The sequence below is a fragment of the Daktulosphaira vitifoliae genome, unplaced genomic scaffold (genome assembly GCF_025091365.1).
Source record: "Daktulosphaira vitifoliae isolate Bord-2020 unplaced genomic scaffold, ASM2509136v1 Scaffold_2, whole genome shotgun sequence".
NCBI lineage: Eukaryota > Metazoa > Arthropoda > Insecta > Hemiptera > Phylloxeridae > Daktulosphaira > Daktulosphaira vitifoliae.
In genome coordinates, this window is record NW_026099573.1 from 30,693,241 (window position 1) to 30,711,715 (window position 18,475).

General features: G+C 29.0%; 2 protein-coding genes across 2 annotated transcripts in view; both read right to left on the reverse strand.

Moving 5' to 3' along the window:
- LOC126900060 (Fanconi anemia group M protein) overlaps window positions 1-4,576 on the reverse strand; it is a 46,804-nt gene extending 42,228 nt beyond the window's left edge. The window contains exon 1 of the mRNA XM_050675490.1: window positions 4,197-4,576. The gene's annotated coding sequence lies outside the window, so the exon portion shown is untranslated. The remainder of the gene's footprint in view (window positions 1-4,196) is intronic.
- A 9,437-nt stretch (window positions 4,577-14,013) lies between these two features.
- Window positions 14,014-15,872, reverse strand: LOC126899092 (uncharacterized). Its single transcript, XM_050673636.1, has 2 exons — window positions 15,662-15,872; window positions 14,014-15,207 (listed from the first exon to the last, which is right to left on the reverse strand). Exon 2 carries the CDS (start codon window positions 15,120-15,122, stop codon window positions 14,370-14,372), a length of 753 nt encoding a protein of 250 aa, XP_050529593.1. The 5' UTR covers window positions 15,123-15,207; window positions 15,662-15,872; the 3' UTR covers window positions 14,014-14,369.
- Between the last annotated feature and the right edge of the window lie 2,603 nt (window positions 15,873-18,475).

An 18,475-nucleotide genomic window follows, 5' to 3' on the forward strand; every position in this document is an offset into this window, starting at 1 on the left:
GCCTTGTTCGGTTGGTTTTATACCTTGTGAATTTATTACGTTGTCTAAAACTTTAATTTCTTGGTATCCGAATTCGCATTTAGATGGTTTTAATTTGAGTTTGTAGTATGAAAATCTTTCTAATGTAAGTTTTATTGCATGTAAATAGCTATCAAATGTTTTGCCAAAAATGACACAGTCGTCGAGGTAGCAAACATTGTTTTTATAATTAAGGCCTCCCATGATTTTGCACATGGCAGACTGATAAATGGACGGCGCGTTATTAAGGCCCATTGGTAATCTTTTGAATTGATAGTGACCGGTTTCTGTCGAAAAGGCTGTGTATTGTCTCGAATCTTTGGAAAGTTTGAATTGGTAAAAACCGCTCGATGCGTCTAATAAGGAAAAGTAATTGTTACCTGCCAAGCAGTCATAGACGTTTTGTATGATTGGCATAGGAAAGCTTTCTCGTAATAATATTAAATTTAATTTTCTGTAATCAAGAACCATTCTATATTCTTGAGGGGTTTTACCTTTTTTATCCCCTTGTGGTAAATTTTTTCTTACTAAAAATATTGGATTAGAGTACGCGCTTGTAGATGGTTCTATTATATCTGCTTTTAAAAGTTCTTGAGTTTGCCTTTCGACTTCAGCTCTTTCTATGGCGCTTAATTTAAAATTTGGTAGGTTGATAATTTGATTATTACTTAATTTTAGTTCAATTTCAGGGTGGTGAACCTCTCCCAAGTCGTATTTGGTTTTTGAAAAAACGTGAGAAAATTCATTTAGTAACGTATTTAATTTATTTATCATATCGGGAGACAATGATGGATTGATATCATATTTCAAATTTTCAGACAACGTTCGCGACGTATTGTTATTGCCACGGGTGAATTCTGCGAAATTTTTATTTGAAGCGCGTTTGTTCAGTAATGGTTCTCTGATCACGTCTGCATTGTTAGAAACTCGAGATAGCAATTGTTGGTTCTTATTGTTTTCCATACTATCAGTGAAATCGGACTCTTTAATTCGCTTGGTTAAAATATCGCGCCTAACGCTTAAGGAACTCGAGTCATTAATTTTAATAACTGTAAGAAATTTAAAATTTATCTCCGTGTTAGGGACATATACCAGGGGTGTCCAATGTCTCCGTGAGAAAAGGACGAATACGTTTTCGCGATGTGGCTGAACAAATACAATGACGGCGGTATTATTGACGGAAGGCTCGTCGCCTTGAGAAATTATTATTAAATTTTTATTAAAATGTGAAGCGACTGCGGCCAAGTCTTCTGAATCCAGCCATACTGGCCGTTTCGCGGAATCTATGTTTAATAATTGTTTAATGCCGTGGGAATTTATGTCTATATTCTTATTTTTCAAAATTTCAACTAAAGTGTTCACGCCACAAAATCCGTCTTTGGGCACGTGTTTTAATATTTTGGTTCGCGCAGCCATATAATCAATGGATAATTGATTTTCATATTTATCGTCTATCAATTGCGCCGCGGGCTTACTATCGCTATTGGTGAATTTTATTACTATTTTTTCGTTATTATCATATAAGGTCAATGTTGAATTGCGCATACACAAGTTTGCCATGTATTTATTCAAAAAATCATAACCCAAAAGATTATCCCTTTTCAAATTATCTACTACTGCACAATCGATTAAAAATGAATGATCGTTAAAATAAACTTCCAAACAAATTTTTCCTAATAAATTTAGTGGTGTACCATTCGCTGTGGTCAATGTCTCGTTATTTGTCGGATGAATAGTGTATTAAAGGGCGCTGTTAATTATGCTCGTTGACGCGCCTGTATCGANCAGGCGGTAAAAAGGCGCTGTTAATTATGCTCGTTGACGCGCCTGTATCGATGATAAATTTAAAACTCCGATCGTTAAAAATACCTGCAATAATTGGTTCATTTGTTTGTATTCTGTGATGAATAGGATTGATATTGTTAATAGTACAGCTAATTATCTTATCATTTTGTTTGATGTTGTCCGAGGTTTTAGAAAAACTAATGGATGGTGATTGACTAGGTGGTGTAGGAGCGTCAAAACTCAGCCTAGTCTCTTTGTTTTGACTTACGCGTTTTTTGTAATTTCTGGCGGTGCTTCGATCGCGGGGTGAGTTTCGTAAGTTATTTACTTAGTGACCCCACCGTTTGAATTTGTAGGGTAAAAAATATTTTTAATAGGATCGTAGAGTAATAAGTTTGTGGACGAGTTCGATCCGAATTGATTGTTATACTGCGGGTTTTGGACATTATTAGTGTTTTCGTTACGCCCTATGTAATTATTTTCACGTCTATAATTATTCCTATTAAAATTATTTCGGATATTACCATTATTGTGATTAAAATTTCTGTTATTATTACTATTGTTGTTGTATTGACTCCTATTATTGTTGTTTCGCTGTTCATTGCGGTAATTAGTAGTGCGATTAGTTGCTCGATTATCGCGCGGTGGCCTAATGTAGTTTACCTCGGGGTTATTTTGGATAGATAACGTCAAAATCTCAACCTGCTTTTTTAATTTCTCTATTTCACTGTCCTTATCAGTTTTATCATTTAACCCTGCGTTTCTTTCTAACCTTTTAATGTTTTCATCGAGTATCTCGAGCGAATCCAAATTCATATTTTCTAATTTTCTAAAATACTCTTCTGGCAATCCTCGTATAATATATCGTATTACATCTCTCTCAGGCATATTTTTATCTACTCTTTTACATTCCGCCTTTACATTCAATAAATATTCCTGAATCGTTTCCGTACCTGTTTTTCTCCTTGATTCTAAATTTTGCTTTCTTAATCGAACTTGCGCGTCTGAGTTGTTGAACCCTATCATTGCTGTTTTTGCTGCAAGCCAGGTTAAGTTATTGTTTTGTGATTCAATAGCTTCGAATACCGTTTGCGCCATATTGCGTAAAGATATAGGTAACATAATTAATTTTTTTGGGTCATCCCAACTATTAGCGGTTGCTACGCGTTCGAAATTATTGAAAAATCTAGTTACGTCTTCGGAAAGTTGACCTGCGAAAATTGGTGCTGGTATTGCGGTTACAGCCATAATTCTTTTGTTATTATTAATATTTAATTTAGCCGGAAAAATTGTAGAAACTGGGCTGTTAGTTTCTAAATTTAGTGTTTTGATTTCGACTATTGTTTTTTCTAATGTATCGGGTGAAGTGGGGCCACTAGAAGAGCTTTTAGTTTCAATAGTAGAAAGAAACTTTGTATTTGGAAGCTTTTCAATATCAGACTCGTCGTCCGAGTCGTATTTTTCGACAAGCGGCGGATGATTAAGTTTCGCGCGAAGTATAGCAATAAGACTATTTATTGAACTATTGATTGGTTGCTCGCTGTTTAAACTGCCTAAAATATTAATTAAATCGTTTTTCGAACAGAAAAAGTATGTATATCCCCTATTGTCGGCTTTTAAAGTTGTCAGTTTATCGTTAAGAGATAAGGCAGCAAAGCTTTCTGCTGTATATTTCCTCGTGCTAACGCGCTTAAATATGGTAAATCGTTCTGTTGAAAGAACAACGGTAGCGCCTACTGGGTGTTTTATATTGTTACACCTTTGAAACGCGTAGGCTAATTTTAAATTTTTAAGGTTGTCTTTAATGATTTGAACGATTTGTTCTTCGTTCAAATTGTTTATATTAGAGTCCTTAAATTCTAACGTTTGCCAAGCGGTTTGACTTATGCGGATCGTTTGATTATTCTCGGCGCGCTTAAGATAATAATTATATAAAGGCATATGCGAATTTCAAACTAATTTCTTAAGATAAGTATAGATATAATTATGAAATGCTGTTGTAAAATAGAAAATTATTTATATTGATGTGTTAGTGATATACTTCGTAAAATTAAATAATTATATTCGTCAAACGGCAATTGGTACTAAATTAAAGCAATATAATAAAAAAAAAAAATGTTGATCGTTGTTGGTATATCTATTAAATCGGCACAATTAGGGGCAGATCTAATCTGTTAAGAACAGAACATGGCGCCTCCACCAGACTGCAACGTGCTTTCCCGCTAGGATCCTAACAGTTGGCTAAGCTGTACCTTAACGGGGCAACGCTGGCCCTATATAATTTATATCCCACTAGAAGGGCGGTTAGCGGTTTCGTGACCAATAAATATAGACTCTTAACTAACAACGATAACAAACATTTATTTCTATTTAATAGTATATTTAAATATAACCTGACTGGATCTCTAGAGATGTTGTGGCATCCAAATTAGGTGAGCGACAGCGGCGAACGTACACAAATCCGATTGTAAATAAATAAATAATAATAGTTAAATTAATAGTAGAAAATAATATTGTCGGAATTAAGTTGTAGTAATAAAAATATAATCTGCAATAAATAATGAGTTGCCGCGAGCGTGGTAAAATGTCGACTGCCTGTCGTTATATATTTGCTTTAATGAAAAAGAATATCATCGGTTTTGTTTACACCCGCGCGTGCCGCATATCTGTAGTAGGTCATAGGGACGTTTGTGCTGATCAGGCACTAGTGTGGTATTGAAATGTTAATGTTGGTGAAGGACGAATAATGTGTACGTTACAATATGCACCACAAATAGGATGTGATGAAATAGACAAGGAAGTGTTTTGGTGAGAGATAGATGAGGTGATGTAAGGGGTACTTGGCAATGAGGATAAGTGGAGATATGAATGGACATATAGGTAATGAGTGGAGAGGATATAAAGTACATGGAGTACATGGAGGGTATGGTATTAGTTGGAAGAATGAGGTTAAAGAAAGAATCCTGGATATCGCAGTATCATATGATCTTTCTGTGGTTAATACTTAATTTAGAAAGAGGGTAGAACATTATATAACTTATAAGAGTGGGAGTAATAGATCATAAATTGATTATTTTATGAGAAAGAGAGCGAGCGTAAAGCAAGTAAAAGATTGTTATGATATACCAGACGAGATAGTAACTACACAACATCGACTGCTAGTAATAGTTATTGTATAGTGAGAATATACAAAAACTGAAAGAACACAGTAGAAAAATCGAGGATTCAGTGGTGGAAATTGAAAGGAGAAAAAGACAAACAGTTTATAAAGACGGTAAAAGAGAGAACGACATGGAATGTCGAGGGAGACATAAATGATGTGTGGAATAGATTTGCTTGTTGTGTAAAGAATACTGCAAAAGAGATTGTTGGTGAGAGTAGTAGTAGAATGCCAGGAAACAAAGAAGCCTGGCGGTGGGATGAGGACGTTCAAAAAATCATAGACAGTAAGAAAAAGCAATTCAAAGTATCGCAGAAGAGCAAAAGGAGACAAGATTTGGATGGAGTATAAACGCTTGTGCAAAGATGCCAAGTGTGCAGTAAGTAAGGCGAAGTTTTAGAGATATGATGATTTGTATGATAGGCTAGGAAAAAAAGAAGGCGAGAAAGAAATCTATTGACTTGCAACAATAAGAGAAAAAAGGTCTAAAGATTATCATTATATAAGTTGTATAAAAAGTGTAGATAATAATGTACTTTCGAGTGATGATGATATGAAAAAAAGGTGGTAAGAGTTTAGAGACGTTAGAGGATATCTCGTGGAATGAGAGACTGATAGATTTAATTAATGAGAAAGAGTTATCTTAGGCTGTGGCATCAATGAAAAAGAATAAAGCAGTGGAACCTGATGAAGTGTCAGTAGAAGTATGGAAAATATTAGGCGGTGTTGGCATATGGTGCTTGAAAGAACTTTTAAATAAAATCTTATTAAAAGGGGAAATTCCAAATGAATGGAGGAATAGTATTGTAGTGCCGATATTTATAGGTAAAGGTGACATACAGGAGTTTGGAAATTATAGAGGCCTAAAGCTTATGAATCATAGTATGAAAATTTGGGAAAAAGTAATAGATAAGAGAATAAGAAATGAGACATCGGTATCTAAAAATCTCTTTGGATTTATACCTGGTATGTCAACAATGGAGCCATTATTTTATGTGAGGCAACTAATAGAAAGTTTATGGAAATGAAGAAAAAGCTGTGTATTGTATTTATGGATTCGGAAAAAGCATATGATAGAGTACCGAGAGGTTTTAAAGTGGTCATTAATGAGAAATGGAATCCCGAAATGGTACATTAATATAATAGATGATATGTATGATGGCACTTATACTAGAGCAAAAAGTGTGGGAGGAGTACCAGAAGGTTTTCGGGTAAGAGTAAGAGTGGACCAAGATACTGCTTTAAGCCCTTACTTATTTTCTATAGTAATGGATGAAATTACTAAAGAAATACAAGGAGAGGTGCCGTGGTGCATGTTGTTTGCTGACGCTATAGTATTAATAGGAAAAAATAGGAAGGAAATTAATCAAAGGCTAGAGGTGTGGAGATCAGCTCTTGAAGATAAGGGTTTAAGAATAAGTAGGAGTAAGACAGAATATATAGAGTAAGAGTTTGACAAAGGAGAACTCGAGGTAAGTGAAATGTGGAGATGAGTGACAATAGGCGAGGATGTGATAGAAGTGGTGGAAAGTTTTAAGTATTTAGGATCAGTTGTGCAAAAGAGCGGTGCTATTGACGAGGATGTATAACACAGGATTAAGTGCGGGTGGTTGAATTGGAGAAAAACGTCTTGTATCTTATGCGATAAAAGAATTCCAATGAGGCTGAAAGGTAACTTCTATAAGACTGTAGTGAGTCCAGCTATGATATATAGTTATGAGTGTTGGGCAGTTGATAAGAAAGTAGAGTAGAGATGAGAATGGTTAGATGGATAAGTGAAGTGACTAGAAAAGATAGGATAAGGAACGAGCATATAAGAGGGAGTATAGGTGTAGCGTCAATCGTGGATAAGACGTTAACGTTATATAACTTATAAGAGTGGGAGTAATAGTTCATATTTAATTGATTATTTTTGTGGAATATAGATAATGTAAATATTGTGAAGTTATCACAGAGTGATAGATCACAAATATAAAACATAATTACTATTTATTGTAAATTTATAATATAAAATAATACTTAAAAGAAAAAAAAAATTTGTTTTCAAATTATTACTGATTTGATTTTTAGTATGTTAAAAATAATCAGTCCAAATATTCATTTTTAACCTATTTTTTTGGTTCTTTAAAGTTAATGAAAAATTTTTGATAAAGTTTTGTGAAAGTTTACAGTAAAAAAATTGAATATGTTACCATAATTTTTAGCTCAATTGGCAAGTTTGACATTGACATCATTAAATAGAAAATTTTATGAGAATTAAAACAATGCTATTTTAAAGATTGATATGCAGTCAGAAAATTTTATAATTACTATTTATTGTAAATTTATCTGAAAAGTTCAATGTTTTTTTGCATTTTTATAGTAATATATAGCTTAAATAGAAATAATAGTAATCATTTCCCAGTAACTTTTGGTGTTTAAAAAGATTCTACAATTGGAATATCCAGAACTGAATTAATTATAATGATTTAGTTTAACTAAAAAAAAAAAAGTTATAATTTTGAATCCTTCTTGTGGGCAGGTAAAGGGTTAGATTTATAAAAAAAAAAACAAAATAATAGGTAAAGACATGCATCTAAATAAAAAAAAATTATACCGATTTGATCATTTTTGATAAAGTTATAACAGTTAACAAAGTTATAAGTTATATACACTGGACTATAGTTTTAGTTTTAGTTATTATCGAGGAGGACATAATGTCCATGCACTCAGACCTGTTGGTCCATTGTGCGCACCTCATACCGAATTGTCTTGATTCGGTTTACCCACCTAAGTGTTATCACCAAAGTGTTAATACATTACCAACCATAAAGTCACCTCTAAAGATGACCAAAGAGTCCTGTCTTTCTGGCGAAATTAAGTATCTCTCTGGGTTTTAGGTTTTTAATATCTTCTTTTTCAGGAAAAGGTTTATTCAAGTAGTTTGATCTTAGTCTGGACAAGGCTTCACATTCGCACATAATGTGAAATGAGTCTTCTCCTTCTACTTCACATTTCCTACACAATGGTGATTCCGATACCCCTATTGCGTTAAGATGCTTAAGTAGGTGACCATGTCCTGTCAGTAGACCAGTCAGGGTGCTTATTTGATGTCTAGTCATGCTATAAAGATCACCCAGCAATAAACCAGGGGTCTTGATAAACATTTTAGATTGTCTAGGTACTACCAAGTACTTCCAGATTTTCCTGTGTTGTTCTCTGCACCAATTCTTGGGTAACGCTTTGAGCGATTGCTCAGTGAGTCCTACCACTGGTTCTGGTCCAACATAGGTGTTCTCTGCTCCTTTCCTGGCTAGAAAGTTAGCATTCTCATTTCCAGTGACACCGTTGTGTCCCGGTACCCACGCTAGTGTAACTTTGTTGAACCTCGATAGTGATTCTAAAGTTTCCCTACATTGGAGGACCAGCTTTGAATTTACCTGATCGTTACAGAGTGCCTTCAAAGCCGCTTAAGATAGTATCTTCCTATTTTTGTATACCAGCAGGTTCTGAGCCCCTACCAGTATCGCCATCACCTCTGCTTGGAAGACAGAGGATGTTGTGCCCAATGACATACTGACATTTATTCGTGGCTTTAAACCCCAAATTCCAGCACCTACCTTTTCTGACTTTTTGGATCCATCTGTATATATCATAAATCCTCCTTTTTCAGTCAGGTGGTTGATATTCCATTCTCTACGTGTAATGATCTTCACTTTGTAGAGAATGTTATTCTTAAGAACCGGATTGATATAGTCCAAGGGGTATTCCAGAAAGCCCTGGTCTATCTCTTTTAGTATTTTACCATGTTCTGTTGTATCACTCTCCAAAGTCCACATACCTAAGTTGTGGAATCTTAGTGCTGTAGCTTTGGCGTGANCGAATCTTAGTGCCGTGGCTTTGGCGTGAGCTTTCACCTTTAGATGCAGAGGAGGCAATCCAATTAGTGCCTCTAATGCGATTGTTGGTGTAGTTCTTAATGCTCCAGTAATGGCCATAGCAGCCATTCTCTGTATACGACTAAGTTCTTTTCTAGCTGTAACGAGTGCTGTTCTGGTCCACCAGACAAGGGCACCGTACAATATCATAGGTTTAATCACTGATGTGTACAACCAATACATAACTCTTGGTTTAAGACCCCATGTCTTTCCCAAGGCTCTACTGCAAGTCCACAATGTGGTCATTGCTTTTGTGATTCTTGACTCAACATGTTATTTCCATTTTAGCTTACTATCCAAGATAATACCTAAGTATTTTACTTCCGATTTTAAGCTAATTTCTTGTCCATTTAGAGTAAGAGTGTCCAGGCTGTCTAGTCCTATTCTCTTTCTANAAGACTGTCTAGTCCTATTCTCCTTCTAGTGAACATAATAACCTCTACTTTATTTGGATAGACAGTATAGACCGTACTTACTACACCATATCTGTATAGTGTTAAGTCTCTGTTGTGCTAAGTCTATAATAGTGTCTGGGAATTTACCCACCACTGCTATAACCAAGTCATCCGCATAGGCTTGTGTATAACAATATTTGTTTAACTCTCTAATAAGCGAGTCCATTGGACTATAAGGAACTTTCATCAGAAACAAAAATATACTATTCTAAATCAACTTTTCGCAATGTAATCAAATGTGTAATTAGACTTTTTTTATCACTTCTAAGTTTTAATATTATTAAAAAATAGTATTTACATATAAAAACATCGAAGCTAAAAAATAATTAAGAATAAAAAAAAATTGTTTTAAATTAATACTGATTTTGATTATTAATATGTTAAAAATAAGGAAAATGACATATTTAACTTACTTTTTTAATCGTTTAAAGTTGATTTTTGTAAATATTTATAATAAAAAAAAAAATTTATTTTACCATAACTTTTAGCTTAATTGGCAAGTTTGAAATTGATATTATCAAATAGAAAATTTTATGAGAATTAAAAAAATTGTATCGTTAAGATTGATATGCAGTCAGAAAGTTTTATAATTACTATTTATTGTACATTTATCAGAAAAGCTCAATATTTTTTTGCATTTTTATGGTAATAGATAACTTAAATAGAAGTAATAGTAATAATTTCCTAGGAACTTTTGTTGTTGTATGAAAAGATTCTACAATTGAAATATTGAGAACTTAATTAATTTTAATGATTTACTTCAACTAAATGTACCAATCAAAACAAAGTTGTTAAAAAAATTTACTCAATTGAGCGTATTATAAAATTTGATTATATTTGTAAAAATCAATTGTTAATTCAGGAGAAAAAACAATCATTTTTTTTAGAAATGATTTATATAGCAACACGNATAATCATTTTTTTTAGAAATTATTTATATAGCAACATATTACAAAAAAATTTGTAATATTATAGTCCAGTAGTAGCACACACAAATAGAGTAAAAAAATTTTTAAATTACAAAGTAAAATGATTTAATTTTGTAGTTGAAACCTATCATATCAAATTATTATATCAAACTTGATTCGTCAATACATTAGAAATTAATGATTTTAATTGTCTTTATGGAGACGNTTTAGAAACGAATGATTTTAATTGTCTGTATGGAGAACATGGGATAAGTAACTGTTTAATTGATAAATTAGAATTTTTTTTCAATTTTTGAGGGTAATATCTTCAACTAGATACGAATTGTAGTCATTTGACGTATCGTTGAAAAAAGTAGGTCAAGTTAGAGCAGAGAAAATAAATGATATTCACAAAAAAACATCTTCTCGGCTTTGCATCGAAGCTAAAACTTAAAATATAGTAAAATCATTTTAATGTGAATAAAAAATTTCTTCTTGCAAGGGGCGACTAAAGTGATGGGATCCTTGATCTTTATTGAAATTATTGAATCTAAATGAGATAAAAATCAAACGAGTTAAAAATTTATTCTAACTTAAAAAGAATTAAGAAAAAATGTAAAAAATTCATTGCAATACGCGGGTTGGAATCTCGTACCCCAAGCGTGTAAAACACAAGTTATTCCAACTCGGCAACCGTACGTTGGTACCGTCGATTGAAAAAAATGGTTATTTAAGCTAGTTCAAATTTCAAAGTTATTTTTCTCGACTTAAAAAAAGCAAACAAATTTAAATAAGTTTAACTTTCTATGCTATATTAATTTTTTATTTATATAATATTTATGAAAATCTGTACTCCCCTTGTCAGGTATTTTAAAATAAAATAAAATAAAAAACCCAGAATTTTAACACAAAAATAGCAAATTTTTGAATACGGTAGTCATTTTTACCGTGAAGACAAATCCAGAGGTCACATTTTTTTTTTTAAATTAAAGTATATTATATAAGCTTTAATTTAAGATATATATAAAAGTGTCAGTATTTCCGGAANTTTTTTCACATTAAAGTATATTACATAAGCTTTAATTTAAGATATATTTAAAAGTGTCAGTATTTCCGGAATACTTTCAAAAATTAAATTGAAAATGTCCTAGTAACAATACGCATGTTTAAAGTTTTGACCCCCCTTGTATAAAGGGGTATGATCCGATTTACAAAAAAAGCGTGTCAGATGAAAGGGCTATATAAAAATTTATTATAAAAGAATAATAATATTAATCCATACATTTTTCCAAAAGTTATATAAAATATAAATTAAATAATATAAAATATAAAATCGAGAATTTTTACATGGAAATCGTACGTTTTTCTTTAACTTTGATGTCCGTTTTCACCACGAAGACAAGTCCAGAGGTCAAATTTTTTTTTTCAAATTTAAGTATATTACATAAGCTTTAATTTAAGATATATATAAAAGTGTCAGTCTTTCCGGAACATTTTCAAAAGTTAATTTTTTGTAAAAAAGTTACCATTTGAAACCCTTCCTGTGGGCTTATAAAGGGTCAAATGTTAACAAAAATATATAAAATGATAGGTGAATACCTAAGATATCTATAAAAAAAAAATTATATTGATTCGGTCATTTTTAAAAAAGTTATGGCAATATTAAGTAAAAAAAATTGAAAAAATATCGAAAATTAGCGATTTTTAAATTTGTAATTTTTTGGGGGATTTCCCCCGTTTACGGGGAACGAGGGAATTTTTTTCAATTTTTGNATTGTAATTTTTTGGGGGATTTTCCCCGTTTACGGGGAACGAGGGAATTTTTTTAAACTTTTTGAGGTTAATGTCTTCGACAAGATACGATTTGAGATCTTTTGACATATTGTTCATCAAAAGCGAGAGCTGAGATTGAGCGTTCAGGCACAAAAAAAAAAAAAAAAAAAATAAACACATCAAAGTAAAATTAATACCTTCTCAGCTTCGCATCGAAACTAATATATTATAAAGCATATTACACATCGGCGTGTCAACATTTATGTTAAAAATTCTATTTCTGTAAAATGTAACTCGATAATTTTTCTCCCAACTATCAATGAAATAAATAAAATAAAGTATATTATTTAGAAATAAAATCCCAATTTGATGGAGACCTAATAAATCAGAAATTGAAACGGTTCCTTCTTACAAACCCCATTTACTCAGTTTGTGTTGAATTCAGATACTTTTTATATGGGCTCTAAAAATTGGTGAAACCAAAAAAAATAAATTTTTATCATATTTTCATGGAATTTGTAAAACTAAAATGTTATTAACTCAATATTAGAATTAACATCATGTCAAATTTCAAAAATAGCACACTCCTTACTACTATCACTTAAGTAAATGAGGGTTGGAGTCCTCCCTGAAGTATATCTAGATTTAACAATGCTTAGATTAAATTATTTCAAATAAGAAAAACAGAAGTCAGTCATTGAAATCTCAATATATCTACTTTGAAACTTATTTTATTACACAAAAATATTTTCAATGTCATTTTTAAAGACCTAACATAAACTGTACTTGAACTTCATTAATTATTATATGTGAGATTTAACAATATATACCATAATATTTATTATTATTGAGGAGTAAAATTTAGTATGTAAATATGAAAAAATAATGATACTACAAATAAAAGTATTTTTATATGTATATATATATGTTAATAACATTACATAGTTAATAATAAAAGGCATGTAACTACAATGCAAAAACTTGAAAAATTGTTCTTCTATCATGATTCAGCCTTACAGTATTTTTAGTAACAATAAAATAATAATACAAAACATATTTACAGTATTTTTCTTATATACAATTATGTAATAAGTAGATGATAAAATATTTATAAATTACAATGTTAAATTAAAAACTAGCATTATTCACATTGTTTTGGAAAACATTTCTTTTTTAATTGAAATGTTAAATGTTGTTTGTTTTAATTAGCATATTTATTTAAATACTTAAAGTAAAAAAATTATTTGTAATAGAAGTTATTATTAATATGATTGCATAACTAAAAATCATTTATGTTTTGTAAACATTACTCTCTAAATAAAAATATTTAGTTGACTCTAAATTAATATATAGCATTACTACTCATATATTGTTGATGAACAAAAAGAAAATTTGTGAATAAATACAGAATATAATTCAACAATTATAATTAACTCATAAATTTAATTAAAATTGAACATTTAAATTATTGAGCAGGTAAGATTGAAGTATTACCTAATGTTTATTATAAAGTATAAAAAAAATGTATTTTTTCATTATAATTATATTAGATTTTACTCTTAATACTGAAATCATAAATTATATTTATGTACATTTTTTTAGATCTAGGATCATAAAAATTTACATAAACTATACAACTTACAACAAATTTGTAGTGTTATATATTAATTTATTCTTGTTAATTATAGCAAAGATCTATTTTTTTACATATTTAAAAATAAAAAATTGACTTAGTTCAGAATATTATAGGAATAAAATATTTTTTTAATAAGATCATATATATCATAGTAATATTTAACAATTTTTATTTAAAAATCTTTTAAGTTATGTTAACTAAAATTTTCAGTAAAATATTTTAAAGAAAATAAGCATAAAGTATTTGTCAAAAAATTAATTAATTTTATGAAAAAAAATGTATGAAAAATTGTTAACAAAATTTAAAAAGTAAAATATTTGAAATTAGTTAAACTAAATATTGAAATCAAAAGATAAATTTTTATTTAACATTAGATTTCTAATGCTGTCTTCATTTTTTTTAATAGATTATAATACTAACTGAATTTGTAAAATTATTAAGTTTTAACAATTAGAGTTTTACTTTATAGTTGATACCTCTCTCAAACTATTTTTCATAAATACATAAGAAAAAATTCCCAATGTATTAGTATTGAAAAAGTTTAATATACAATAATATACTAAAAATTTTATTTTCAAAGTAAAATACATGAATAATATAGTTGAAAAAAATTAGAAGGGAAATTTTACATATTTTTAATATAAACCTGATAATTTGAATTTTTTACTAGACTTGTTTTTAGGTAATATAAAACTAAATAAAATTTTAGAAAAAATATTATGTTCTTCTTATTTTTCCATTAGTAAGTGGACATTTACAGCGACATCTTAAACCTAGAGTACTCAGAAATTTTACTTCTTTACTTATATCATTCAACTGAACATCTAACTTTTTAAATGTATCTTTTGGAAATTTATCAAACATTATTTTATCTAATTGTTTTCTTTCTTCAGTTTTTTGTTTAATAATTTTACCTCGTGTTATTCGTTCATTGATTTGTTCATCAACTAGTTTTTTTTGTTTAATTACTTTTTTTTTACTAGAACCATTTTGTAAAATTGGTAATGATATTGATTGACTATTTTTTGGATACTTATCTCTCCCTGATGTAAAACCAAACTCATGATTGTTATATATTTGAATTTCATTGTAGTTAATAAAGTTTTCTAATTTTTTATAACCATTTCTGCTATAGTTATTATTTTGGTCATCAATAATTGAAGACTCCCGATTACCTATTGATAATGGCAGTTTAGTAAGAACTATATAAAGTTTACGTCCATTAAGTATTCTTTCAGTGTTGTTTGAAACCTTAACATTAGGAATATCGTTTTTATTAATATCACTTACTGAATTTAATTTGACTTTGAAGCGATCTATTTTAATTTTTTCAAGAGGTAGCTGAATATTATTCTTGGCTTTTATAGTAATTTTTTTTTCCATCTTTGTTTTTCTAGGTATTAAAATTTTACCATTTCTTAAAGTTTTATGATGATATTTTGAAGTCTGTCTAGTCTCCAATCCTTTCATTGATAAATTTAATATTACTTTTTATTTTACACAAGTATCAAAATGAAATGTTTTTGACCATTTTTTCTATATAATTTCTATTATCCTAGAAATATAAAAAAAATGTTTAAACATTTTATTCTTTAATTAAAATAAAATGTCTATCAATAAAACAAGGATTAGCAAAATGTCAATTGATTTATCAAAATTCAGTCAATTGACGAAAGAAATTTTATGTTCTCTAATCTAGTCAGAATAAAAATATAAAAAATATTAATTTTTACACATTAAGTTGTTATTTTATTAAAATTTTTGTTTTACTTTTTTAAAAAAGCAAAAATTTAAAAAGTTGGAAGTAAAAAAAAATTAGATAAAAAACAAATTATTGATTCAAAATATTACTAATTATTATGCCTATAATTTAGTTTAAAACATGAAAAAGAATAATAAATATAAAAATATTTCTATTTTTAAAGAGTAAATTGTAACAGTAGTCCATCATCATCATCATTGTAATCCAAAAATTCTTTGTAAATATAAAGAATCGTGAAAATACTTACATAATAATTTATCCAATTGATTATTTACACTTCATAGTTGGAATGGGTTTAACTTGAAATTCAAATACTAATATATTCAATTGAAATATTATTTCAACACTACATATTTTATAAAAATACTTAATACTGCTTAACATCATGTTGATACTAATTACAACTAATACAAATAATATATTAGTTTGATAGATTGATATTTTAGCTTTATGTGTAACTCAAAATTACAAAATATTTTTTTCGTTTATATTTATTAAATATAATAATATTATAAATTTAAGACAAAAATTTGAAGTAAGTCTTTGGATGAAAAATTAAATGACTAATATGAATAAACATCAACAATATATATTATTGACCTTATCAAAAATATATTTATTATGTGATAATAACAACAATGATAACTATTTATTTGATTTTAAAAAAGTGTCATCAACGAAAAGCAGTTGATAATAATTATATTATGATAACATAACTGTAGAAAGTTACCTTAATTCATTTTATAATCTGATCTAGTGATGAAAAATCACTAAAATTTTATCATTTTTTGGAATCGATTTATATCAACTTAAAATTCGATTTATTGTATAGATCAATCTATACAATAAATCAACAAAACTTTCAATTTTTAAGAATTGATTTTCTGATGAAGTCAGTTTTTAAGAGACTAGAAAGTTTTAATTGTTTACCAACAGTGGCATATTTAAGAGGGGTCTCATTTTTCTGTACCCTTTATCAATATTTTTACATGTATAGGATAAAACTCTGATAAGTATTCCGAGTAAATTTTTCTCTTTAGGACCTTCACCCCATAAAAACGTGGAAAATTCGACACCGTAGACATATTACAACACATACGTCTTTAAGGAATAAATTAAACAAATTTTACTAATCAGATACAGTTAACACAACATAATAAATCATAGCACTAAGGATTGACAGTCAGTCATCGAAAGTGTACCAGAAATCATGTAAAAAAAGACGTTACGATATTAGAATCCACGACCAAAGGCGTCATAGAAATAACCCTTACCACTAGGTCAATGTGCATTTATAATTCAGATTCGATACATTTTTGCATAGGTTGGCAATGTGATGCGCGGCAAAGGACAACACTGTACCGTGTTAAACATTAAACCTAATACAACAGAATTAATAGATTGTCATAGATTCATTCAGTTAAAACATCAATTTTGAATAATATACATATTTTTAAAAATATGATCAAACACTTATAAGAAATTTGGAATTTGTTAAAAAATTTCATTTCAATAAAAATAATTATATATATAATTATTAATATATTTTTAATACTACTTCCAAACAAAATTAATTTACATCATTTTCTTCTTCGTGGGGTTAATTACTATCATTATAATTGAAATATTATCAATTAAAATAAAAATAGGTAGAAAATACCTTAATTATTATGTTGTTTTTTAATTGGAGTGGATCGGATTAGGCTTTAAAAAAATAAAATTCGGATCGGATTGATTCGAATTTTTAAGGCCCAAACTGATATCTGAGTGTAAGAAGTGGTTAAAAAAACCCAGCACAGTGGTATGTTCTATAATTAAGAAAAGTATAGATTACATCTGACAGTGACTAAAATTACTATTATAAAAAACGCTTTGATGCAAATCTGTAGATAGTGTTTAATTTTTAAAAGGAGTTATTGGATATAAAGCTAGTTGCAACTACTTGGGGTTGGCCATCCTTAGATTAACTTTATATATTCTTAAATTTTCTCTTTATCTACATAAATGAGAATACAATAATGACTTCATAGTTTATCATCACAATTGCTATTTTAATTTTTGACATTATTATACTATTGTAAAGCGGATTGATTTTTACATAAAATTTTTTGATCAAAATAAAAATGTCAATAATACCAAAGTAAAATGAATAAAAGTATGCTTGATCAAATTAGTGCGCAGGACCGGCCTAGGGGCAAAATATACAACCGACAATAAAGTCAACGTGATGTCACTGTATATACTTTGCGTTGTATATATTCTATATTAAGGGGCATCGCCCGATTTAGCCAAGTTTTTAATGAAAATTTTAATGAATTTTTTATTTGATTTCGGTTTTAAATTTCATTTAAAATTTTTTTATTATTATTAACATTAACTATGTCCTTTATTATATTACCTTCTATACTGTAGGAGTTTGTCAACCATGATTTAACTCGTTGGTAAATCGAACATTAATTTATTTAAATATAGCAATACTGCAGATTAATTTATATTATAAATTGACACTTAATGCTGAAAATGATCCTTACCACCAGAACCCTTGCACTTATAAACTTCGTAAGTAGTCATTTTTGCAAAATGTAAAAAAATTATATTTAAACATTTATTTAAACATTTAACCCAATCACGTATAAAGGAAAATGATCCGATTTTCAAAAAAAGTATGTTGGATGAATGTTATATATATAATTTATTTGGAAACAAAAATTTATATTGATCCATACATTTTTCAAAAAATTATAGTAATTTAAAGTTGAAGAATTAAAATTTTGTGCAAAAGTTGCTATTTTGAATACCTCCCTGTGGGTCATATTTTCAAAAAATAAAAAATTTATATCAAATGAAAGAGAAATATCTATGGTTTCAATATAAAAAAAAAATTATTTTGATTCGTTCATTTTTCAATAAGTTATGGCAATTTTTAGAAAAAAAAAGTTTAAAAAATGTCGAAATATACAGATTTTAAAAATCGTAATTTTTGGGAGATTTTCACTATTTACGGGGAACGAGGGCAAAATTTTCAACAGATAAAGTAGTGATAGACACAAAAAAAAAAAAA